This window comes from Erythrolamprus reginae, chromosome 8 (genome assembly GCF_031021105.1).
Source record: "Erythrolamprus reginae isolate rEryReg1 chromosome 8, rEryReg1.hap1, whole genome shotgun sequence".
NCBI lineage: Eukaryota > Metazoa > Chordata > Lepidosauria > Squamata > Dipsadidae > Erythrolamprus > Erythrolamprus reginae.
The window spans coordinates 17,078,942-17,106,101 of record NC_091957.1 but is presented as its reverse complement, the minus strand read 5'-3'; the positions used below and the strand labels follow the sequence as shown (position 1 = coordinate 17,106,101).

Sequence of the window (27,160 nt, the reverse complement as noted above, 5' to 3'; positions counted from 1 at the left end):
AGATTATGCACCGACGATGTAAAACTTTTCAACACCACGGACAACACATCTACTCTCCAAAAAGACCTCGACTCTGTCGCACATTGGTCTAGCACATGGCAACTTCAAATATCAACCAGCAAATGTTCTACCCTCCACATCGGCAAAAAGAATCCGAACCTCATATATAAACTGAATAAACAAAATCTCACAGCCAACCCCCACTCAGTAAAAGACCTTGGAATACTAATATCAAATGATCTAAGTGCCAAAGCCCACTGCAACAATATCGCCAAAAAGGCTTCTAGAGTTGTTAACCTGATCCTACGCAGCTTCTGCTCTGGCAATCTCACGTTACTCACCAGAGCCTACAAAACTTTTGCCAGACCCATCCTTGAATACAGTTCATCCGTCTGGAACCCATACCACATCTCGGACATCAACACCCTTGAAAATGTCCAAAGATACTTCACCAGAAGAGCACTCCTCCACTCGAAACAGAATACCCTACGAAAGCAGACTATCAATCCTAGGTCTAGAAAACTTAGAACTACGTCGCCTAAAACACGATCTAAGTATTGCCCACAAGATCATATGCTGCAACGTTCTACCTGTCAATGACTATTTCAGCTTCAATCACAACAACACAAGAGCACGCAACAGATTCAAGCTTAATATTAACCGCTCCAAACTTGACTGTAAAAAATATGACTTCAGCAACCGAGTTGTCGAAGCGTGGAACTCATTACCTGACTCAGTAGTGTCAACCCCTAACCCCAAACATTTTTCCCTTAGATTATCCACGATTGACCTCTCCAGGTTCCTTAGAGGTCAGTAAGGGGCGTGCATAAGTGCACCAGTATGCCTTCCGTCCCCTGTACAATTGTCTCTCCTTATCTCATTTATCTTTTCTTTCTTTCAAATATGTTCACCTATACTTTTATATCTTCTCTTCTATTCTTTTCTTTACTTATATTATTACATATCTTTCTCTTCAATGTGTATTATGTATTGGACAAAATAAATAAATAAATAAAATAAATAAATAAATTGTGCCCCCTTGTTTTTGTGTTCACTTTCCTATTAAAAACACTTCCCTCCTGAACCTTATTGAACCCTTTCATATATTTAAATGTTTTGATCGTGTCCCCACTTTCCCTTCTGTCCTCCAGACTCTACAGATTGAGTTCATGAAGTCTTTCCTGATAAGTATTGCCATATTACCTCCAACAATCCTCATTTTACCGACCTCGGAAGGACAGAAGGCTGAATCGATCTCAAGCTGGTCAGGATTGAACTGCAGGCTATGGGGCAGAGTCAGCCAACCAATCCTGCATTCTAACCACTGCACCAGCCACATAATTTTGCCCTTCGGCATTAATTCCTTAATTTAATGGATTACAGCAATTCATCCTCCAGATGCAACACTGACTTCTTCTCAGCAGAGGTCCCTTTCATTGTCCCACTCGTGTCCTCCTGGGTCTGGATTCGGAGCAAGGCTGGACTTCGGCCACTCGACCAGGAGTCCTTCTAAAAACAAGACAAGAGAAATGCAAAGAAGGCTCGAGAAGGTCCAGACCAGTGATGGAGAGTCTTGGTTGAGTTTGATCTTGTTTTTAGTTTTGTGTTCCTCTTAAGTTTTGTGTGAACCTCCCAGCTAGCCTGATCCAAATTTTGAGAATTCTGTACTTCCAACATCTGGTTATTGGGGGCTCGGCGCTGGGACAGAACACAACTCTTAAAGATGCTAAGGTTGGAGACCTCTGCCCCAGATGACACTTCTTACCTCTGGGTTGCAGTGGCCTTGTTGGTTGGGGTGTCCGGGGGTCTCAGGCTGTTGCCTTTCCGGGTGTGGGGAGCCCCACTGAGTCTGGAGTTCCTTATCTTGCAGGTAGCGTGCAATTTCCTAACGGGTGGGGTGGGGGCAAAGAGAGAAAGGATTTATTGGATGGAAAATGTGCCCTAGATCCAGGAGGCAAAATTATTACTCGTTAATTGTTTTCATTCCCCATTGAAAAAGTGCAGAGAAGAGATGATGAGGGTTCTGGAGGCTAAAACATATGAAGAATGGTTGCAAGAACTGGATATGTCTAAATTTGATGAAAAGCAGGACCAGGGGAGACATGATAGCAGTCTTCCAATATAGAATTTATACATGGTATGCTTATATGTATGAGTGGTTTTTTAAATTGGGGTTTTTTAGATTGTTTTTAATATTAGATTTGTTTACATTGTCTTTTTATATTGTTGTTAGCTGCCCCGAGTCTTCGGAGAGGGGCGGCATACAAATCTAATAAATAAATAAATAAAATCTCTGGGGTTGCCCAAAAGAAGAGGGAGTCAACCTATTCTCCAAAGCAGCTGAGGGTCGAACAAGAAGCAATGGGTGGAAACTAAACTAAACAAGGACAGAAGCAACTTAGAACTAAGGAGAAATTTCCTGACAGTTAGAACAATTAACCCGTGGAACAGCTTGCCTCCAGAACTTGTAAATGCTCCAACACTGGAAGTATTGAAGTAGATGTTGGATAACCTTTTGTCTGAAGTGGTGTAGGGTTTCCTGCCTAAGCAGGGGGGTGGACTAGAAGACCTCTAAGGTCCCTTCCAACTCTGTTGTTATTGTTATTGTCAAAAAGTTGGCTGAGAAAGTCACAAATGGCCACTATGGAATTCACAACGACTTGATGGGGGAATATGGTGACAATATATATAAATATATAATATATAATAATTAAATCCAATGAGTGGTTTGGGGTTCCATTCCTCCCCCCCCACCGCCACCATAACTTCAATGGCTGTCTGTAAAGTGAAGGATGACCTCTAAGTTGGGGTTACAAGGAGGGGATTCCAACTGATGTTAGCCTTAGCATGGGAGTTGTAGGAGAGGGAAATGCAAGAAAGACGTCAGGGTGAGTTGAGAGAGAGGATTCATACCATTTTGCCAGCCACTCACCTCATCCTGGGCTACTTGAGCTGCTCGGTAGTCATCATCTTGTTCCCGGTTTCTCCTGGCTCTCTGCAGAAGGACAAAAGTGTTGGGTCAAGGGGCCAGAGAGATATTCCACTCCCCAGCAGACTAATCTTGGTACAGCACAAATGAATTGGTCTACTTTTCATGGCCCACTTTCCATGGTCAACCCTCCATGGCCAACTTTCTATGGCCCATTTCCCATGGGCAACCATGGCTAATTCCCCATGACCGACTATGGCCAACTCTCCTTGGCCAACTTTCCATGGCCAACCATAGCCAACTCCTCATGGCCAACCATGGGCAACTCCCCATGGCCAACCATTGCCAACTCCCCATGGACAACATTTCTTGACCAACTCTCTATGGCCAACCCCCCATGACTAATTTTGGCCAACCAACCAAGTTTGGCCAACCAACCAAGTTTGGCCAACTCCCCATGGCCAACCATGGCCAACTCCCCATAGCTGACTATGGCCAACTCTCCTTGGCCAACTTTCCATGGCCAACCATCGCCAACTCTTTATGGCTAACTGTGGCCAATTCCCCATGACCAACTTTGGCCAATTCCCCATGGCCAACTATGTCCAACTCTCCTTGCCAACTTTCCATTGCCAACCATAGCCAACTCATCATGACCACCCATGGCCAACTCTCTATGGTCAACCATGACCAGCTCTCCATGACAGACTTTGGCCAACTCTCTATGGCTAACCATGGCCAACTCCCCATGACCAACTTTGGCCAACTCCCCATGGCCAACTCTTCAGGGTCAATTTGCCATGGGACAAGAGTTACACTAATATCAAAGAAATAGTGGAATAGAATATTTCAAGAAAGGATGCCAAAGAAGAAGAGACAAAATTCAAAGCATTTTAAAAATATTTCAAATAATCAAAAGAAATTCTTGCATTGTCCTGCCAATAGGTGGCCCGTGGCAAGTTGTCCCAACGAACCTGGTGGCTTGCGAAGAAGCAGAACAGGATCACCCCAACATAGAGGTGTGGGGTGCCCCCCCCTTTGTCTCCTCTCTTTTTCCTGCTCCTGGTGACAGGGGATGGTTCTAGTTTTGGGAGGATGATTCCCACTGGGATTTCTAAGAGGGAGGGTGTTCCTTGCTTGCTCCGGCATCCGCTTCCTGATCGGGTAGGATTGAGTACGTACCATGCGAGTTTGCTCCTCTTCTTCCTCCTCTTGCAGCTTTCGGGCCAGCTCCTCGTCTTCTTGGAACTGCTGCTGGATCTGGAGTTCCAGTTGGGCCATCTCCCAGTGCAGGGCTTCAGGGATGCCGTCTGAATGCACACAGAGCGAAAGGCGACGAAGGACGGAGAAAATTTGAATAGAAGTGGAATGGCACAAACTGGAAATTCAGAAACGAACTTCCAGTTGGGCCGTTGGGCCATTTTTGGCCATCCTCAGGCTTCAGGAGGCTTCTCAGAAGCTTTCAGAGGGCAAAAACAGCCTTCCCAGAGACTGAAAATCAGCTGGCCAGTGATTGCAAAAAACATCCTCATGGCCGAACCAGAAATTTGGAAAAACGGACTTCCGGTTTGCCTGTTGGGCTGCTTTTTGCCCTCTGGAGGTTTCAGGAGGCTTCTCTGAAGCCTTCGGGGGGTGAAAATGGCCTTTCTCAAGGCCAAAAATCAGCTAGCTGTATTCTATGTCTGGGAAGGGCGCCAAAAACTCGGCCTATCTGCATTCCTTAGATAAAGTCCATTAATTACTTAAACACATGCATTTTGCCTGCCAAAAACTTTGCAGCCTAGCATCCAACAGCAAATGTCTTTTATTGAAGCAGAAATTGTGATTTTTAAGCCTTGTTCAATCACACCTCCCAGCCTCACATCTGTTCCATTGAATAACGTTGACTCTCCACACCCCATTTCCCACAATCCTTTGCCTTTACACTGCCTGGAAGTATAACAACATTGACACTCCACACCTCATTTCCCACAATCCTTTTCCTTTATAATGCCTGGAAGTGACATCACGCCGCAAAGAGACTAAGGCTGTAATCTAATACCTTTTATTCTGTAACTCCTCTCATCTTCGGAGCAATCTTCTATAGCCAGGGTCAATCCACTGGCTTTCCACTCTCCTATCTTCCTCATCCTCTGACTGGGACCACTTCCGCATTGTCACATCAGCCCCCTCTAGTGGTTGCTCAGGCTCACTCAGGTCACTTTCTCCCTCACTCTCGCTCTCTGCTTTATCTGGCCACCTCCCTGGCCCTGGGTATCCTCCTCTGAATCAAGGACATGGCTCCTCCTCCTCCGAATCTGACGTGACCTGAGATGGACAAGGAGCACTCCCAAGAGTCATGGAACTAGCTCGTCCTTACCTCTCGTCCCACGCGAGGGCCTTAGCTTTGGCTGACCGCTCTCGTCCAGGTTCTGGAATCGCTTGACTCTCTCCTGGGTGGGAGAAACAAAACAAAACATTCCCACCACATGTGATAATAAGTACCCGGGATTTTTAATGGGATTTCCCATTGACGTAGATCTCTGAGTGCCCACAAGCAACGAGTAAGCAATACAGGTTAAGTCCTGGAATTACGACGACTCACAGTTGAGTCCAAGATTTCTGTTCCTGAGTTGAAACATTCGTTACGTTAGTTCCCTCGCCCATTTTACAACCTTTTTTGCCACCGTTGTTAAGCGAATTGATGCAGTTCTTAAGATAGTCTCGTTAAGCAAATATGGCTTCCTCCTTGACTTTGCTTAGTTGGACGGTCGCAAAAGTGGATTATGGGGACACGTCAACCATCATAGATATGAGTCAGTTGTCAAACGGTTATATTTTGATCGCGTGACTATGATGGAAAGGTCGTAAGTGTGAAAAACGGTCCTCAGTCACGTTCTACAGGGCTGTTGTAACTTTGAACAGTCACTAAGTGATTGTTCACTTAGTGTTATAACTGTTCACTGTTCACTTTTATAACTCAAGGACTAGCTGTAGGAGATCAGTATCTTCTTCTGCCAACGAAAATGATGTGTTTCAACTTATTTTATCTTATTTATTTATTTATTTATTTATTTATTTATTTATTTATTTATTTATTTAATTGGATTTGTATGCCGCCCCTCTCCACAGACTCGGGGTGGCTAACAACAATAATAAAACAATATATAATAGCAATCCCATACTAAAAACAGTTAAAAAACCATTATTACAAAAACCAAACATACATACAGACATACCATGCATAAAATTGTAAAGGCCTAGGGGGAAAGAGTATCTCAATTCCCCCATGCCTGGCGGTAGAGGTGGGTTTTAAACAGCTTACGAAAGGCAAGGAGGGTGGGGGCAATTCTAATGTCTGGGAGGAGTTGGTTCCAGAGGGCCGGGACCGCCACAGAGGAGGCTCTTCCCCTGGGTCCCGCCAAGTGACATTGTTTAGTTGACAGGACCCAGAGAAGACCCACTCTGTGGGACCTAACTGGTCGCTGGGATTCGTGCAGCAGAAGGCAGTCCCTGAGATAATCTTAACTTAACTCTTTTTCACGCATTTTCCAAAGCTGACTAATTTTTATATAAATAAATAAACAAAGTTTATTTATATAGGTAGAGGTATCAAAAGCAGGAAGAGGGAGATGGTGATTCCGCTGTATAGAGCACTGGTGGGAGCCCATTGGGAATAATACTGGGTCCAGTTCTGGAGACCTCACCTACAAAAAGAGATGGATCAAATTGAACGGGTCCAAAGACAGGCTACAAAAATGGTGGAAGGTCTTAAGCATAAAACGTATCAGGAAAGACTTCATGAACTCCATCCGTATAGTCTGGAGAACAGAAGGGAAAGGGGGGACACGATCAAAACACTTAAATATATTACAAGATTAAATAAGGTTCAGGAGGGAAGTGTTTTTAATAGGAAAGTGAACCCAAGAAAAATGGGGCAGAATCTGAGGTGGGAAAGGGGGAAAGATCAGAAGCAATGTGAGAAAATATTATTTTACTGAAAGAGGAGTAGATGCTTGGAACAAACTTCCAGCAGACGTGGTTGATAAATCCACAGGAACTGAATTTAAACATGCCTGGGATAAACATAAGATAAAATACAGGAAATAGTATCAGGGCAGATTAGATGGACCAGGAGGTCTTTTTCTTCCGTCAATCTTCTATGTTTCTATATATACATCAGATACATGTACAATTAGCACAGGTGCCCCCCACGGCTGTGTACTCTCATCACTTCTCTTCTCTCTATACACTAATGACTGCATCTCAAACGATCCATCTGTTAAATTACTGAAGTTTGCTGATGATACAACAGTGATCGGACTCATTCGAGACAATGATGAATCTGCATACAGACGTGAAGTTGAACAACTATCCTTGTGGTGTGACCAGAACAATCTAGAACTGAACACACTCAAAACCATAGAAATGGTGGTAGACTTTAGGAGAAACCCTTCCACCCTTCCATCTCTCACAATACTAGACAACACAGTATCAACAGTAGAGACCTTCAAATTTCTAGGTTCTATCATATCTCAAGACCTAAAATGGTCACCTAACATCAAAAACATCATCAAAAAAGCACAACAAAGAATGTTCTTTCTGCACCACCTCAGGAAACTGAAACTGCCCAAGGAGCTGCTGATACAGTTCTACAGAGGAATCATTGAGTCTGTCATCTGCACCTCTATAACTGTCTGGTTTGGTGCTACAACTCAACAGGACCCACACTGACTTCAGAGGAGAATCAGAACTGCAGAAAAAACAATTGCTGCCAGCCTGCCTTCCTTTGAGGACCTGTATACTGCACGAGTCAAAAAGAGGGCGGGTAAAATTTATTATTTATTATTTATTTATTATTTGGATTTGTATGCCGCCCCTCTCCGAAAACTCGGGGCGGCTCACAACAAGTGAAAAGACAATCCAATCCAAAATATTTACTGACCCTTCGCATCCTGGACACAAACTGTTTCAACTCCTACCCTCAAAACGTGAGCACTGCACACCAAGACAACTAGACACAAGGACAGTTTTTTCCCGAACGCCATCACTCTACTAAACAAATAATTCCCTTCACACTGTCAGACTTTTTACTAAATCTGCACTTCTATTCTACTAGTTTTTCTCCTCATTCCTATCTTCCTTTTCCTCCCACTTAGGACTGTATGACTGTAAGTTGTTGCTTGTATCCTAAGATTTTTATTAATATTGATTGTTTCTTCATTGCTTGTTTGACCCCTATGACAATCATTAAGTATTGTACCACATGATTCTTGACAAGTGTATCTTTTTCTTTTATGTACGTTGAGAGCATCTGCACCAAGACAAATTCCTTGTGTGTCCAATCACACTTGGCCAATAAAATTCTATTCTATTCTATTCTATTCTATTCTATTCTATTCTATATACAGTGATACCTTGTCTTACAAACTTAATTGGTTCCGGGACGAGGTTCTTAAGGTGAAAAGTTTGTAAGATGAAACAATGTTTCCCATAGGAACCAATGGAAAAACGATTAATGCGTGCAAGCCCAAAATTCGCCCCTTTTGCCAGCCGAAGCGCCCGTTTTTGCGCTGCTGGGATTCCCCTGAGGCTCCCCTCGATGGGAAACCCTACCTCCGGACGATGCTGCAGGGGAATCCCAGCATCGCAAAAACGAGCGCTTCGCTGGCAACGGAAGTCCAGAGGTGGGGTTTCCCAGTGAAGGGAGCATCAGTGAAATTCCAGCATCACAAAAACACGGAAGTCCTCGAAACCCCACCTCTGGACATCCGTGTTTTTGTGATGCTGTGACTTCGCTGAGGCTCCCCTTGCTGGGAAACCCCACCTCCGGACTTCCGTTGCTAGCAAAGTGCCCATTTTTGCACTGCTGGGATTCTCCTGCAACATCGCAAAAATGTGGAAGTCTGGAGGTGGTGTCTCCCATGGAGGGGAGACTCAGGGGAATCCCAGCTGTGCAAAAACGGGTGCTTCGCTGGCAACGGAAGTCCGGAGGCGGGGCATCCCAGTGGCAGCGGTGGGTTTGTAAGGTGAAAATAGTTTGTAAGAAGAGGCAAAAAAATCTTAAACCCCGGGTTTGTATCTCGAAAAGTTTGTATGACGAGGCGTTTGTAAGACGAGGTATCACTGTATAGTAACATGGTGGCCAATACTGGATACAGTCATAATTCCAGGTGTGGCCTTACTAAGACTTTACACAGAGGTTGCTAACCCTCCCTGTGATTTTGATCCTGGGCCTCTGTTTATACGTAACCAAGGATCGTATTAAGAAAACCGAGGCATGTATAATTATTTTTTGGGGGGTGTTTATTTGAAATAATGCAATAGAATTGTTAAATGGTCCAGGAGTGAATTCTCCCGTGGTGTGTAGTTGGCTAGGGTGAGTAGTTACTTATCCCATTCGGGGCTGAGCGAGGCCCGTGGGAGAGAAGGATGAATGCCACCCATTGTTTCTGGTAGTATTCTCTGCCCGACGCATCTCGTCCGTGTGCGAGAAAGAAGCATGCGTTTGCCATACGCGAACCTCACCCTTGTTACGACTGAGTAAATCTCGGGCCGAAGTAAAAAAGCAACGTGAAGTCATGTTATTCTTGCATTTCGTTCCTCAATGTTCTGGAACCGGGTTCAGAATAAGCCTGATAGGGCAAGGCAAAGGATTTGGATCGGACCCAGAATGAGCAGGAGAGAGAAGAAGCAGCGGCTGATTTTCGCTGGCTATGACTAAGGAAAAAAATTGCCTGACAGTGAGAACAATCGACCGGTGGAACGGCTTGCCACCAGAAGTTCCGAGGCCTGAGAAGAGATTGAAGAGCCCTTTGTCTGAAATGGGACAGGCTCCAGGGGGTTGGACTAGAAGACCTCCAAGGTTCCCTTCCAATCCCCCTGTGATTCTAGGTTCTGCGTTTCTGTGATTCTAAGCTTTTCATTATGTATAGCAAGTAAGAAGTAATGGGTGGAAACTTATGGATGGATGGATGGAAGGAAGGAAAGAAGGAAAGAAAAAGCAGGAAACAAAGCAGGATGGATGGAAGACAGGAAGGCAGGAAGGCAGGAAGGAAGGAAAGAGAAAGCAGGAAAGAAAGCAGAATAGATGGATGGATGGATGGATGAATAGATGGATGGTTGGATGGAAGGAAGGAAGGAAAGAGTAAGCAGGAAAGAAAGCAGAATAGATGGATGGATGGATGGAAGGAAGGAAAATGCAGGAAACAAAGCAGGATAGATAGATGGAAGAAAGGAAGGGGAAAGCAGGATGGATGGGTGGAAGGAAGGAAAGAGAAAGCATGAAAGAAAGCAGAATGGCTGGATGGATGGATGGAAGGAAGGAAGGAAGGAGAAAGCTGGAGGGAGGGAGGGAGGAAGGAAAGACAGACTCCAGGATGACATAGGGTCTTCTGCTTGAACAGGGGGCTGAATTAGAAGACCTCCAAGATCCCTTCCAATGGGACAGGGTCTCCTCCTTGCTTGGATTATCAAGGAAAAATCAATAGGGAGGGAACATGTTCCAATTTTTGAGGGATTTGCGACAGAGAAGAGGGCAACATTCGGTTAGCAAATGTTTTCGCTTAGCGACAAAAATTCCGGACTCCATTCTGTAAGTCGAGGACTCTGAAAAGCACCCCTGAAAAAATCTTCACTAGCTTCTCCTTAATGTCCCGAAAAAAACCAAAGAATCCATTGTTGCAATGTTGGCGTTTGCAACGAGAGTCCAAGCAGTTAAAAGCCACGATTATTTTTTGGCATTGATGGGATTTTCCTACCTGGTCTTTGGACTTCTTCCGATCGTCTTTCCTTGGTTTCATCTGAAGATCTTTCGGGGCGTTTTTAGGATCTCCCTCTTGGCTGCATGTCAACAGCGGGAAGAAGAGGCAATTAGAATGGAGACTTTGCTCGAATAACGAGACAGAATTAAAAGGATCGCAGAAGGGATTCGACAAAGTGAGCTCCAGATCAATGAATGGCTGCAAACATTTTTTTTACTACCACACTGTGGGCGTGGCTTATTTTATGGGTGTGGTTTGCTGGCCTTGTGACCAGGTGGGAGTGGCTTGACGATCATGTGACCAGGGTATATGGCTTAAAGGTCATGTGACTGGCTTAAAGGTGGTTAACTTGACGTCACTCACGTCAAGGGTTAGTGTTGGGGTGCCTGGCCTCTCCTTGTCTCAAAGAGATACAATTTCCCTATTTATTTACTATTAATCAACATCCAAAATATTTAACTCTTTAATTCTATGTAGATATGCCATATGTGTACAAACTGTACATATTACACACAGGTGCACAAAAATATACATTATCTACTATATAAAGTATATGTGTATGTACACACACGCGCACACAAATTATACTAAAATTATACACATTCAACTTCATTTACTGCAATAGGAAAAACATACCCGGAGCCCAGAAGGGAAAAAAAGAAAAAAATTCATTTTTTTTCCTACCGATTCTGCGTACCTGACCATACCCATAGGAGCCCATCACTGGTGCTCCAGATGTTCTTCTGCTACACTGAGGTCTGACTCCAAAGGCAGCTCACAACTGTTAGACAGCACTGGCCCCATCTCTGCCTCGGATGTAGAGCCCTTGTCCCAACACTCCAGAACTGGCCCACGTTCCTCCCCAACCTCTCACTGTCCGAATCTGGTGTCAAACTCTTCTGGCTGCTTGCGAACCACAACGCTTTCCATCCTGGAGACCAGCTTTCTGAACCCAAGAGAAGGGATCGGGAAACCTACCTCTCTTTCAGTGGCGGCTGGCTGTCCTGAAGCTTCTGGGCTTCCACCTCCTGGTTTTGAAGCCTTTTAGCCATTCGGAGGTCATTCTGGACCAGCTGGTTCTTCTGAATATTGGAAGCGTAGTGCAGCTCGACTGAGAGGAGAGAGGAGGAAAAGATGGAAGCCTCGGGAGGAACAGAGGGGGGGAAAAATCACATCACCTTCCTTGGACTTTGGCGTGGCTTTTTTTTTTTGGAGAGGACATTCCTGTTGGTCAGTTGGGGGTTCGAACTTACCAGTGCTACTGGTGCCGATGCAGACTTTGGTCTGCTACATTTATTCTATTTCTATTTCTACATTTCTATTTCCGCATTTCTATTCCTATTTCTATTATTTTTATTTCTATTTCTGTTTCTGTTTCTGTTTTGTTCTGTTCTGTTCTACTCTACTCTATTATTTCTATTCCGTATTCTATTCTGTTCTAGTCTATTCTATTCTATTCTATACTCTATTTCTCTTTCTTTTTCTATTTTATTTATTTATTTATTCATTCATACATACATTGTGGAGGGCTCTTCTCATAAAGTATCTCTGGACATTTTCTAGAGTGTTTATGTCCGAAAAGCGGTGGGGGTTCCAGACAGATGAGCTGTATTCATGTGTTGGTCTGGTGAAAGTTTTGTATGCTCTGGTTAGTAGTGTGAGATTACCAGAGCAGAAGCTACATAGGATTAGGTTAACCATCTATTCACCTAATCCTTCATAACTTCTGTTAACAAACTGTTCACCTAATCCTACATAACCTAATCTGTTGGGCAGCCATTCATGGCCCCTTGGAAGGAGCGTCCGCCTTCTCCCTCCCCCCCCCCCCGCCTCCATTCCTGGCTCAGCCGAGAGACGCTGAAGTTTAGACAAGTCCTTGCCTTGCCTTAAACTCCCAAGCCATTAATCCCCAGCCAGACAGTCAAAGTAGGAGCGGGAGAAAGAGACTCAGAACTTGGACAGGTTTGGATGCTTTTTGACGTCCGAAGGGCCTTTCGGACGTCACGAAATGACTCACGAGCACGAAAGGGCGACCGGCGGGCAGCGCGAAGGACAGTCTTTCAAACTCCCTGCCAAGAGAGAGGGAGGGGGGGCGCAACCTTGAGAACAAGCCCTCAAAATGCCATCTCATCTGGCAAGAGCGGGACTCTTGTAAACCTGTCGGCACGGCGGATTCCCTGAAGCGGTAAGACTCCATCTCGTTAATTGAAAAAAAGGGGGACGGTGCCAAAAGACGCACACACACACAAACACACAACAGAGAGAGACACACAGACACAACATCCCGCCTCCAGAAAATATCACCCCCATCGGTCCAGTATGCAACCAAGATGGGGCACGCCGACGGGATCGTTAGACGATTTTGAGGGAGATGCTAAACAAACGAGTGGAGGAACAGATTCACAACGGGAGGGAACATATTGCCAACTCGACACAGCGCAACTCCCTTGGTGGGACCTGTCCACCGTTCAATTTAATTATTGAAATTCGTTCAAACATTTGTCATTGGCGTTTCCTTTTTTACTCCCCCTTCTTTGGTTTCCTCCAGAAGTCGTGAACGTCTCCAACACTGTAAGTTTTTAAAGAAGGGACGTGTTGTGGTTAGCTCTGGCCCAGCTCCTGCCCCAAGGACTGTGGATGTGGGGGAGACATCCACATGCTGCAGGCCTGTTTTGCCCCCGGTGGAATCTGCTGATGAAGGCTCCTCTGACCAAGAAGACATGAGTGACAGGGAGGAGGAGAGTGTGGTAGACAGCTCAGAAGGAGATCAATTCTCTAGCTCCTCCTTGGATTCAGAACAAGAGTTAATGATACAGCCACGCATGCGGAGAGCGATGCATAGGCAACAACAACTGAGAGATTATTATCAAAGAAAATGAGGCCACCTGTGTTTGGGTGGGGCTGTGGTAATTAGTGAGGCTGCTATAAATAGCAGCCTGTGGGTTTGGCCATTGTGGAGGATTATCTGATCGTTGTGTTTTGTGACTGCTTTACTGACTTTGACTTTTTGTGTGCTGATTTCTCCCCCCCCCCCGCTTTGAAACTAAACCAGAGCAAAGTGTGTTTCACTTTGTGAAAGAAGAAGGACTGTGAATTGCCTCACAGCTGCAAACTAAGTATCATAGAACTGATAAGGGACTTGTATAAATTACCAGTTTGTTTGGAGATGAGTGCTCTTTGCTATACCAAAAGAGGGCTTAGGTTAAGTGGATTTTCATTATAAAGAACATTGTTTTGAATTTTCAAATGTGTGTGTGTCTGAAATTTGTACCTGTGAATTTTTGGGAGGATTCTACCAGAGAGCCCGACAGAACAGGACGGGACCGCCGTTGGTCTGAAATGCCATAGGGTTTACTGCCTGAGCAGGGTTTGGATTGGATGACCTCTGAGATCTCTTTCAGCCCTAGGGTTCTATATTATAATCAGTAGAATCCAGAAGTTGTGGGTGCTCCAACACAGGAAGCTTTTTAAAGAAGAGATTTGGACCACCCATTTATCTGAAATGGTTACAGCGCGGTGGGGTTGGTCTACATGACCTCCAAGGTCCCTTCCAACGCCGGTTATTCTACTCTAATCCTTTCTTTAATGATTCTACTTTCACAATTAGTTTAGATTAGGGGTCAGCAACCCAGATGTAGCTCTGGAGCCGCATCCAGCTCTGATGCGAGTCCATCATCGGTCAAAATATGCATCACAACCGCCAACGTGCAACACTCACAATGTGCAATTTATTGAGCTTTCTGACCCCACCCTTCCAGTAGATCAACCATGGATAAATCTAATAAAAGTTTCAGAAGACCACAGAATCAATGAAATAGGCCAGGTTTTTTGGCCGTTCTGGAAATAGTTTTGTGACTCCTGAGTGTTTTCTTTTCTGTGGCAAACAGGTCCAAATGGCTCTCCGAGTGATTTAAGGTTGCCGACCCCTGCTTTAGATATTAGCGTAACTTGGCAAAGCATGTTAGCTGCGACAAGTTGTCATAGACCCCACTCACAATTCCAGAGACCCACCCATCCCCAAATCCCCTCCTTACTCTCTTGCTCTTGTAGACAATAGGCCAATGCTCCATCTTCTAGGACAGCGAAATCTCGGCAAACTGCAGGAGGAAAAACGAAAGAAAAAGAGCAAATTTTGCAAATTACCTCTAACCAACTTCGGTTAAACAGCCAAAATTGCCAAAATCTGAAATCTTGCAAAGGGACATGAGCACAAGAGAGATTTTGGCAATTTTTTTTTTTTTTTTGGCTCTGCATGTACAATGAAAAAAAAAAATAACCAAAATCTGACATCAGGCATCCCCTGACAAAGATTTTCTTGAAAATCGAGCTGTATTAAGGGTCGGACTAAATTTGAAAAATGTTAACATAGAAGAGAGAACATCCGATGGAGCTATTTTTTTCGGACCATAAGATGCACCAGTGTATAAGATGCATCAAGAGGTAAATAAGGCAAAATAATTTTTTTTGTCCTCCCTGGTCGCAGGAGCAATCTGCAAGCCTCACAAATCCTCTATGCACCCCGGGTTTTTTTTTGCAAAAATGTGTCTGTTTTTTGCAAAAAGGGGTCTGCTGTTTCAAAAATGGGACTGGGTTTTTTGCAAAAAAAAAGGGTCTGTTTTTTGCAAAAAAGGGTCTGTTTTTTGCAAAAAGGGGTCTGGTTTTTGCAAAAATGTGGGCACAGCTCACTTTTTAACAACTGCCTCGTATAGCGACAGAAAATCCAGTTGTAAGTTGAGGACTAACCTACAAAGCAGGATTTACGTTCATAAAAAGCGCCATAGGAAACTCTTGGGCAAATTTCAAGAAAATCCCGAGTTTGGAAAATGGGGAAGGAAAAATCTAAATGTCTTTTTGCACCAGGAACAACACTATAAGGACCCAAGAAACCCCCAGGCCAAATTCACCTCCCCCGAATGCCCAGAATAGTCTCCACCCAATTTGGAATCTTGGAGCCTTGGACAAATTCAAAAAACGTTTGTGACGGAGAAGCCTCGAAGTTGGGAAAGGCAACTCTGGACATGTTCAAGATTTCCCAACAGGAATTCCAATTTGAGAACTTGTTCTCCCTGCCGGCTTGGTTGGAGCAGATAAACTGTTTGTATTATATATATAATATATAATATATAATATAATTATATATATAATACATACATACATATATATATATATATATATATATATATATATATATATATATATATATATATAAACTGTTTGTATTATATATATAATATATAATATATAATATAATTATATATATAATACATACATACATACATACATACATACATACATACATACATATATATATAAAAATGACGGTCTTGGTATATTCGGGTTTCTTCCCGTGTAGGATTTGGAAATTTCTGGCGACGTTTCGACGAGGTCTCACTCGTCATCTTCAGGCTGGTGTTTCTGACCTTGTTCTAAGGCGAACAAGGTCAGAAACACCAGCCTGAAGATGACGAGTGAGACCTCGTCGAAACGTCGCCAGAAATTTCCAAATCCTACACGGGAAGAAACCCGAATATACCAAGACCGTCATACCTGTACCCGTAAAAATCTAAGAAAACATAAATATAAATATAAATATAAATATAAATATAAATATAAATATAAATATAAATATAAATATAAATATAAATATAAATATAAATATAAATATAAATATAAATATAAATATAAATATAAATATAAATATAAATATAAATATAAATATAAATATAAATATAAATATAAATATAAATATAAATATAAATATAAATATAAATATAAATATAAATATAAATATAAATATATATAATATAAGGCTGAAATAGATCTATCCTAGTCTCCCTTAATTTTCAAATTCAGCAAAAAACAAAACAACACATATAGATAGAATTGTCGGCTATCAATAAAATTAACTGCCTTGGAAATGGCCCTGGGTTGGGCCGAGAGGCAAAAATAGGAGCTGTGATGTTCCTTCAATACACCAGGGTGATTCGACACAAAAATATGTAACCCTTCCCTGGTGCAGAGCTGAAGGGATTGGATACTGTAGCCTAGAGGATAATTCTCTGCCTTACAAGGCAAAGGTTGCAGGTTCAAGTCCCAGTGGGTATGGCTAGCTGATGAGGCCAAAATAAGGCCGAAATAGACCTATCCTAGTCTCCCTTAATTTTCAAATTCAGCAAAAAACAAAACAATATACATATATATATGTGTGTGTGTGTGTGTGTGTGTATATATATATGTGTGTGTATATATATATATACACACTGCTCAAAAAAAATAAAGGGAACACTTAAACAACACAATATAACTGCAAGTAAATCAAACTGTCCACTTAGGAAGCAACACTGATTGACAATCAATTTCACATGCTGTTGTCAGCATATTCAACCTTGTACAGAACAAAGTATTCATTGAGCAGTGTATACACAGACACACACACACACACACACGTGTGTATGTGTGTGTCTGTGTCTGTGTATGTAACATATTTTTGCTGATAATGAAAAGGAAGGGAGACTACTATAGATCTATTTCACATTTATTTGCCTTCATCAGGTAGCCACACCCTTACTGGGATTTGAATCTTTCTGTCTGTCTGTCTGTCTGTCTGTCTGTCTGTCTATCTATCTATCTATCTATCTATCTATCTATCTATCTATCTATTATCTATCCATCTATCTATCTAATCTCTCCTATCTATCTATCTGTCTGTCTGTCTGTCTGTCTGTCTGTCTGTCTGTCTGTCTGTCTGTCTGTCTATCTATCTATCTATCTATTATCTATCCATCTATCTATCTAATCTCTCCTATCTATCTATCTATCTATCTATCTATCTATCTGTCTGTCTGTCTGTCTGTCTGTCTGTCTGTCCGTCCGTCCATCTGTCCATCCATCCATCTATCCATCTGTCTATCTAATCTCTCCAATCTATCTATCTATCTATCTATCTATCTATCTATCTATCTATCTATCTATCTATCTATCTATCTATCTATCCTGTCTGTCTGTCTATCTATCTGTCTATCTATCTGGTCAAAGGAGTGACTCGATCAAAGTGTATAAAATCATGCATGGGATAGAAAAGGTGGATAGAGAAAAAATATTTTCTCTATCACACAATACTAGGAAGGGGGGGGGCTCCCTAAAGCTCACAAGTAAAAAAGTGAGGACAAATCAAGGGAAATATTTCTTCATCCAGAGGGTCGTTGGTTTATGGAATTCACTTCCAGAAGAGGTCGTGACAGCTATCAGCCTTGATAGCTTCAAAGCAGGATGAGACAGATTCATGGATGCCGAGTGTATCATAGATGGTTATTGAAACGGATGTCCAAGTGCCGCCTCAAAGTTGGTTGAGGTAGGCAGGATTCCCTGGAGTCCCATTTGTTGGTGGGGGTCAAGGGAAAGGGAAGGTCTCGCCTTCTCTTTCTGCTCAAGATTCCCATGGACAATTGGGGGGCCACTGTGTTACACAGAATGCTGGACTCGATGGGCTTTGGCCTGATTCAGCATGGCTCTTCTTATGTTCTTAGGTTCTTATGGTATCTGTCTGTCTGTCTGTCTGTCTGTCTGTCTGTCTGTCTGTCTGTCTGTCTGTCTGTCTATCTATCTATCTATCTATCCTCTTCTATCTATCCATCTACTCTCCTGTCTGTCTGCCTGTCTGTCTATCTATCTATCTATCTAATTTATATAATACAAAATATTTAATATTTATATTATAATTTATATATAAGGTTTATATATAATTTTTATATAAATATAATTGATATATAAATATAAGGTTAAAACTACTGCCTTACAGGCAGACTGCCCCAGGTTGAAATCCCGGTTAAGGATAGGGCAAGCTGATGAGAGCAAAATAGCTTGAAATAGATCTATAGTAGTCTGTCATAACTCCAGAACTATCTGTAGAAGATTGATGTCTTCTTCCGCCAACAAAAACAATGAGTTTTCAACTTACTCTTTTTTGCACTTTTTCCAAAATCTCAACATTTATGTATTTATTTGTTTGTTTTCTCAAGTACGTATTGGTGGTATACAAAGATATAACAATGTTTATATACATCAGCGTTTCCCAACCGGTGTGCCGCGGCACACTAGTGTGCCGCGAGACAAGGTCAGGTGTGCCGCGAAGTTCCGCTTCCCAAACCGGAAGTTGAGTGTCCCGGCTTCCTTCTTCACACCTTCATTTTCGCGCCTTTCTTCTTCGTGCCTTCCTTCTTTGCAGCAGGTGAGCTTGGGACTCGGCGGGAGGGCAATAGCAGCGGCTGAGGCTTTCACTTGTGGCATCGGGAGTGCTAATAGCGGCGGCGGCAGGCAATAGCGGGGGGGCGCGGATCCTGCAAGTGGGAGCTTCAGCCCTGGAGCCCTCTCGCGCCCATGGCTTCTCGTCGATGCCTCTGCCTGCCCGATCCGCGGGAGTGCTAATAGCGGTGGCGGCGGGCAGGAGCCGCCCCCCACCGCCGCCGCCGCCGCTATTAGCACTCCCGCAGATCGGGCAGGCAGAGGCATCGACAAGAAGCCATGGGCGCGAGGGGGCTCCAGGGCTGAAGCTCCCACTTGCAGGAGCCGCCCCCCCCGCCGCTATTCCCGCCACCGCCGCTATTAGCACTCCCACGGATCGGGCAGGCAAAGGCATCGACGAGAAGCCATGGGTGAGAGGGGGCGCAAGGGCTGAGGCTTCCACTTGTGGCTGTCCCCGCCCGCCCGATCCTTCCTTCTCTCCAGCTTTTTTGGGGTGCGGCTTCTTCCACAGCAGTGGCTGCAGCGGCGCTGGCGATCCGGCCGCTAGCCGCTCCAAGCCGCCCTCTCACAGTCCCGTCCCGGGCTGTCAGTAAAGGGGCTGCTTCCCATCCCCCTGCCAGCTTGCTCGCAACATTCAAACTAAGGGAAACCTTTGCTGGCCTCCACAGAGAAGAAAGGAAGAGAGAGAACGAGAGAGAGCAACAGAGAGAGAGTGAGAAAGAACAAGAGAGAGAAAGCATGAGAGAGAGAGAAAGTCTAAGGAGAAGGGCGGCATAAAAATAGAATAAATAAATAAATAAATAATATTTACTGTCTTAGAGTGTCATTTTGTGTCATTTTGGTTGGTGGTGTGCCCCAGGATTTTGTAAATGTAAAAAGTGTGCCGCGGCTCAAAAAAGGTTGAAAATCACTGATATACATGATACTAGTAATAGAGAAATATTAGGACAAGGGACGGAAGGCACACTGGTGCACTTATGCACGCCTCTTAGGAATCGGGAGAGGTCAACAGTGGACAGTCTGAGGGTGACGTTTTGAGGATTTGGTGATGATACTACAGTGTCAGGTAGTGAGTTCCAGGCATCAACTCCTCAGTTGCACCTAGGACTGTGTGATGTAGCAGCAAATTATGTTTGCCGATCCCAGTAAAGTGGCCTTTTGCAATTGACAGATGGAGATTTTGTCAATTCCAATGGTTTTCAAATGTCCGCTGAGATCCTTTGGCACTGCGCCCAGCATGCCAAGTACCACTGGGACCACTTTCACTGGCTTATGTCAGAGTCGTTGCAGCTCGATTTTTAGATCTTCGTATTTCACTAATTTCTCTAGCTGCTTCTCCTCAATTCTACTGTCCCTTGGGATTGCGATGTTGATGATCCATACTTTCTTTTTCTCCACGATCATAATGTCTGGTGTGTTATGCTTCAGAATTCGGTCAGTCGGAAGTCCCACAGTAGTTTTACTTGCTCATTTTCGACCACTTTTTCGGGCTTATGATCCCACCAGTTCTTTGCCACTGGTAAATGGTAGTTCCGGCACAAGTTCCAGTGGATCATCTGTGCCACAGCATCATGTCTATGCAGCTGAGTATGTGATCGATTGTTTCATCTGTTTCTTTACAGAGTCTGCACTTTGGATCCTCTGTTGATTTTTCAATTCTGGCCTTGACAGCATTCTAATGGCCTGTTCTTGTGCCACCAGTATTATTATTATTGTTGTTGTTGTTGTTGTTGTTATTATTATTATTATGGACCACTGCTGGTTTGGTGAACGGCGGGAAACTTCCGCTATAGGACCGGTCCAAACAGTACTCCACGGCTGGTACCTTTGTTTTATTTATTTTCTTCCTACCCAATCTTTCTTTTACCATTGAACGGTTTTTAAGTCAAGTTGGGAGGGAGAACAAATTGGGAGGAAGATTTTGAATGTTCACCTACCTTCCTGGACGGGTGGCAGGCAGGAGCTGTCAATCTGAACTTCGGTCATGGTGTTTTTTTCATAGGATCGGACTCCAAAGACAACCTGGAAGAACGAGATAACCAATTGCTGAGCCGCTGGTGTGAGGTTCGAGACAAGGGGATTTGAAAATGAAAAAAAGGAAGATGTTCCTTCCTATGGTATGTTCAGAATCCAAACAGATGATAGAAGATGATGGAATTCCAGGAAAGAATTCTAGGGAAGAGGAAGAGAAAAGAAGGGAAGGGAAAGAGGAAGAGAAGAGGAAGAGAAGAGTAGAAAAAAGAAGAGGAAGAGGAGGAGAGAGGAGAGTGAGAAGAAGAGAAGAGTAGAGTAGAGAAGAAAAGGGAAGGGAAGAGTAGAGAAGAGAAGAGGAAGAGTAGAGAAGAGGATGAATAGAGTAGAGTAGAGAAGGCGAAGGGGAAGAAAAGGGGAAGAGGGAGAGAAGAAAAGGGAAGGGAAAGAGGATGAAGGAGAGAAGTGACGTGAAGAGGAAGAGAAGGGGAAGAGAAAGAGAAGGGTAGAGAAGGAGAGGGGGAGAAGAAGAGAAGAGAAGGGAAAGAGCATGAAGGAGAGAAGGGAAGTGAAGAGGAAGAGAAGGGAAGAGAAGGAGAGGGGGAAGAGGAAGAGAAGAGAAGAAGAGAAGAAGAAGAGAAGAGGAAGAGTAGAGAAGAGTAGAGAAGAGAAGAGGAAGAGTAGAGTAGAGAAGAGTAGAGAAGAGTAGAGAAGAGTAGAGAAGAGTAGAGAAGAGAAGAGTAGAGTAGAGTAAAGTAGAGAAGGGGAAGGGGAAGAAAATGGGAAGAATAAGAGAAGAGAAGGGAAGGAAAAGAGGACGAAGGAGAGAAGGGAAGTGAAGAGGAAGAGAGGAGAGGGAGAGAAGAGGAAGGGGAGGAGAAAGAGAAGGGAAGAGAAGGAGAGAGGGAAGAGGAAGAGAAGAGGATGAGGAAGAGAAGGGAAGAGGAAGAGAAGAGAAAAGAAGAGGACGAGGAAGAAGAAGCGAAGGTGAAATGCAATGGAATAAAATATTGGTCAAGAGTGATTGGACACACAAGGAATGTGTCTTCGGTGTGTAAGCTCTCAATGTACATAAAAGCTATAGAAGTGGATAAATCATGGTTTCTGGTTTCGAAGTCCTCCCAATTAAAAAAAGCATCCTTCCAAAGGAATTTCAAAAACAAGGGGGGATATCGGTAGTTCTTGGCTTACGGCCCCAACTGACCCCCCGAAATTTCTGTCATTACACGAGACATTTGTTACGTGAGTTTTGCCCCCTTCTTACAACCTCCCTCGCCACATTTTGTTAAGTGAATCACTGCAGCAGATCATAATTTGGTAGTCAATTATGAAATACAAAAAGGAAATACAAAAAAGATATATATTATCTAATAATCCACATTTTAGTAGCAGCTAGGATAGTTTTCGCTCAAAAATGGAAAGACTTTGAGACCCCAAAAGAAACAGATATATTTAAGAAAGTTTTAGAATGTGCTGAGCTTGACATGATGACGAGAAGGTTAAAAAATCAAGAAGAATCAGAATTTTATGATGTTTGGCAAAAGGTATATATCTGGGGGGATACAAAGAAACAGAGATAACCTTATTTTTACATTATTTTAAATATATTTGTACCTGGTAGTTATATTGTACTAGAAACATAGAAACATAGAAGTCTGACGGCAGAAAAAGACCTCCTGGTCCATCTAGTCTGCCCTTATACTATTTTCTGTATTTTATCTTAGGATGGATATATGTTTATCCCAGGCATGTTTAAATTCAGTTACTGTGGATTTATCTACCACGTCTGCTGGAAGTTTGTTCCAAGGATCTACTACTCTTTCAGTAAAATAATATTTTCTCATGTTGCTTTTGATCTTTCCCCCAACTAACTTCAGATTGTGTCCCCTTGTCCTTGTGTTCACTTTCCAATTAAAAACACTTCCCTCCTGGACCTTATTTAACCCTTTAATATATTTAAATGATTCAATCATGTCCCCCCTTTTCCTTCTGTCCTCCAGACTATACAGATTGAGTTCATTAAGTCTTTCCTGATACGTTTTATGCTTAAGACCTTCCACCATTCTTGTAGCCCGTCTTTGGACCCGTTCAATGTTGTCAACATCTTTTTGTAGGTGAGGTCTCCAGAACTGAACACAGTATTCCAAATGTGGTCTCACCAGCATTCTATATAGCGGGATCATAATCTCCCTCTTCCTGCTTGTTATACCTCTAGCTATGCAGCCAAGCATCCTACTTGCTTTCCCTACCGCCTGCACTGTTCACCCATTTTGAGACTGTCAGAAATCACCACCCCTAAATCCTTTTCTTCTGAAGTATTTGCTAACACAGAACTGCCGATACAATACTCAGATTGAGGATTCCTTTTCCCCAGTGATTATTTACAATACAAATGTAAACTCCTTTTTCCTTCTACTATTTCTCTTTTTTTTCTTCATAGTTCATTTTAAGTTATAATCTTAAAATTTCTATATACCGTATTTTTAAATGTTTTAGATGTGTTTTTTACCTATTATCTTACAAATGATATTTCTAAGTATTTCATAAACAATGATAAAGTTTTTTTTCTTTTCTTATTACAAATACAAAGATAACTTCTACTTTGAGAGGAGCGATTGTTGCTCCACTAAATGTTACATGCAATGTATGTTTTGTTTGTCTTTGCAATTTAATAAAATATTTTTTAAAATAATAATAATAATAATTTGGTAGTCAACATGGCTTCTCCCCGCTGTGAATGAAGGAGAAACTTCCTAACCGTGAGGACAATTAACCAGTGGAACAGCCTGCCACCAGAAGTTGTATTGTGTGTATTCCATCATGGGAGGGTTTTTAAGTTAGAGACTGGACGTGAAATGGTGTAGGGTCTCCTGCCTGAACAGGGGGGTTTGGACTAGACGACCTCCAAGGTCCCTTCCAACTCTATCCTGATTGATGGACTTTGGCTCACGAAAGGGGATCAACACAACATTGGGACATAAATATGAACCAATGGCCACGTATCTGAATTTCGGTCACGTGAATCCACGGGGATGCTACCACTGTGAACAACAGGTCTTAAAGTAATTTTTCTCCAGTGCTATCGTAACTCTTGAACAGTTACTAAATGGAACTATTGTAAACCGAGGATTAGCTGTATTAAGGGTTGGACTAAATTTGGAAAACGTTAACATAGGAGAGAGAACATTGGATGGAGCTTTTTGGACTATAAGATGCACCGGTGTATAAGATGCACCAAGATTTCGAAGAGGTAAGTAAGAAAAAATAGAAATTTTGTCCTCCCGAGCCCAGGAACTCTCTGCAGGCCTCCCAAACCCTCTGTGCACCCCGTTTTACCCCCTAAAATTTTCACCACTTTTTTTTTTTAATGGGGTGGGAAGAGAATTTGGGAGGCCTGGAAAGAGCTCCTGGGGGTCAAATTTTTTTGAAAAAAAGGGGCCTCCCAAACCTTCTGTGCACCCAATTTTTGCAAATGGAGATGCAAGCGGAGCTTCGGGAGGCCAAAACTGGCTGTATAAGATGCACCGACATTTCCACCCTCCTTTAAGTGCGTCTTATATTCCGAAAAATACATTTGCAAGACGCGACTGAAATATGAATGGAAGACCAAGTATAAATTACGTGGGATTAAAACCACGCAGAGGTTCAGCAGGGCAAGCAATGTTAAACAGCTGAATTATCAACAGGAGACAAATATTACATTTACCCCCAAATATCACACCCCGAGAGAAAACGGATAGAAAGTGATTTCTCGCTTTACGATGACATCAAAATGAATTTTCTAAAAACCGTCCGGAAATGCTACCTATCAGAGTGGGTTGTCGGGTCCTATTCAAGGCAGAAAACATTATAAAGGCCTAAATTTCTATAGAAAATGATCGGAATGCGACCAATGGAACTTATGCAAGGATTTGTTCATTCATTATTTTATTTCACTTAATTTCATTTATTTTATTTTATTTTATTTTTATTATATTACATTACATTATTATATTACATTATATTATAATATTATTATAATATTATTATATTATATTATATTATACTGTATTATATTATATTATATTATTATATTATATTATATTACATTATATATATATTATTTATATTATATTATATTATATTATATTATTATTTTATTATTATTTTATTGATATATAAGCAGCCCAACTCCTTCCAGACTTTGTATGTATTTAACAACTGGAGCAAGGAAAGTCATACAGCGGGGCGAACTTGCTAAGCGAACGTCTCGCTTAGCGACGTAAAATTTGGCTGCTCGAAATGGTGGCCATAAACGTAAAGAACTCAGATCTCATTGCTTCCTATCCAACAAAGCTTTTTCCCCCTGCACCTCACAACCCTTTCCAGTCAATCAAAATGATCGACATTTTATACAAAATAATACAGGTATATTAAAGAGGGAACGATTTTAATGAAGGAAGGGACCAGGCTAACGCCATAGAAGTTTTCCTCTCCCAGAAGGATGAATGGGTGCAAATTAGGGTATATTTTTCTATCAACCGGGAAATGGAGCTATGTCTTGCGGCCTCTCTCTCTCTCTCTCTCTCTCTCTCTCTCTCTCTCTCTGTACAAGGTGGTAGCCTCAACTTATTTTTCCAAAGCCCTAGAAGGGAAGACAAGGAATAATTCTGATAGATGGATTGGGTTGGATTGGATTTGGGAATAGTCCTTAATGCAGACTAGCTCACTACAATGGCAATCCAAATATTACGCATTGGTGCATTTTGAGAGGGGCAGAAAGGTTTAGAAAGGCCCAGAGGGGTCTTCAGATGGTGTGTGTGTGTGTGTGTGTGTGTGCCACACAGGATCAAAGGGATTGCCGCCTTCCCTCCCCTCTCCCCTCCTCCTCTTCCTCCTCCCCTTCCTTCCAAGCTTTCCTTGCGCTTTCCATTCCCAGCTCTGCAGCTTCTCCTCCGGGAAAGGAAAGGGGGGAGGGAGAAGAGCAGATTGGTAGGGGGCGACACCCCTCCCCCTGGGAGCAAGGGAGGGGAAACCCCGCTCATCCTGACAAGGAAGGGTGGGGAGGGGCAGCGAGAAAACCCCGCGGGAGGAAAGGCGCGCCAGCATTGGCGTTTGGAGAGGATGTGTCAGGGTCCCCCCAGCCAAATAGGTGCGGGTTTGGGGGGCTTGGGGGGGGGGGCGTTTGAGGATCTCGGGGGATCCATTTCAGCTGATCTGATTTTTTCCCCTTCCACCCCTCCCAAAACCGGGGCCGCATCGGAGAAAGAGCATCCTTGGAGACCCTTCTTTGCGCGCAGGAGAGGCGGCCCAGGAAAAAATAGGGGGGTCGCCGGGGGACCCCCCGCAGCCTTACCTTGGGAAGCGCTTCTGCCCGGCGAGGGGTCGCCCCTCTCCCGCCTATCCAAGCAGCAGATCTTAAAACCCACCCGGCCCGTCCGGCGCTCTAAACGGAGCGGAGACGAAGCCAACTCCGTGCGCCCACCCGGGAGCTCTCCCCCCAAAAAAAAAAAAAAGGGCCGAAGATGCTCCGGTTTACGAGGAGCTAGCGGGCCAGGTGGAAAGCCCGAGGAGGGGGAGAGGAAAGGGGGGCGAAAGGAAAGAAGGGAGGGCGCAGCCCCGCCAGACTCCTCCTCCTGCGCCGCAGGGCTCCTCCCTCTTGCGCGGCTCTTTGCGCGCGCGGCCCGGGCTTGGCAGGTGTGTGCGCGGTGCGCCACCTCTTTTTTCCCCCCTTGCGCGCTGGAGGGGACGCGCGCGGCTGTCTCCGCCGGGCGAGGGAGAGGGGTGGTCGGGCCGGGCAGCCCCCTATCCTGACCTAGTTGCTCGCCACCCCCCCCCCTTGCGCCCGTTGCTCCCGATCTATGAAACCACCCATCCACCCCGCCCAAGGGTCATTTGCGCGTTCCTAGCCGAGCGGTTTGGGGAACGGCGGCTGCGGTGCTCCCAGCCTGCAGGAGAGGCGCACGGAGTGCTGATTGAGGACCTGCGGGGAGGCAAGAGCCAACGTTTGTGTGTGGGGTGTGTGTTTATGCTAGTCCTCGACTTACAACGATTTGTTTAGTGACCGTTGCAAGTTAAAACGGCCTTGAGGAGAAAAAAAAGGTGCCTAGGATCTTTTGGACTCAGGATTGTTTTTTTCGCAAACGTGACGGTTGCTACTTCCATGGTGACCTTGTTGATATTGGGATGCTTGGCCACCGACTCACATTTATGACAGTCTGCCAGAGTCACGTGATACCCTTTCGCGACCATCCCACAAGCCAAAATCCACTGGGAATAATAATAATAATTTAATAAT

General features: G+C 43.7%; 1 protein-coding gene across 2 annotated transcripts in view; it reads right to left on the bottom strand.

Annotated features, from left to right (window-relative positions):
* The window catches only part of LOC139171164 (coiled-coil domain-containing protein 50-like), a 28,903-nt gene extending 2,373 nt beyond the window's left edge, over positions 1-26,530 (bottom strand). The window contains exons 1-10 of one of the 2 annotated variants that reach the window (XM_070759057.1): positions 26,219-26,530; positions 20,850-20,934; positions 14,706-14,768; positions 11,650-11,782; positions 10,669-10,750; positions 5,289-5,361; positions 4,112-4,239; positions 2,933-2,995; positions 1,766-1,885; positions 1,412-1,506 (exon numbers count right to left, since the gene is read on the bottom strand). In XM_070759057.1, coding sequence (XP_070615158.1) covers positions 1,412-1,506; positions 1,766-1,885; positions 2,933-2,995; positions 4,112-4,239; positions 5,289-5,361; positions 10,669-10,750; positions 11,650-11,782; positions 14,706-14,768; positions 20,850-20,898 — 806 coding nt within the window. In that variant the 5' untranslated portion in view covers positions 20,899-20,934; positions 26,219-26,530. Of the gene's footprint in view, positions 1-1,411; positions 1,510-1,765; positions 1,886-2,932; positions 2,996-4,111; positions 4,240-5,288; positions 5,362-10,668; positions 10,751-11,649; positions 11,783-14,705; positions 14,769-20,849; positions 20,935-26,218 lie in introns of both variants that reach the window. The other variant, XM_070759056.1, reaches the window with a different exon arrangement.
* Between the last annotated feature and the right edge of the window lie 630 nt (positions 26,531-27,160).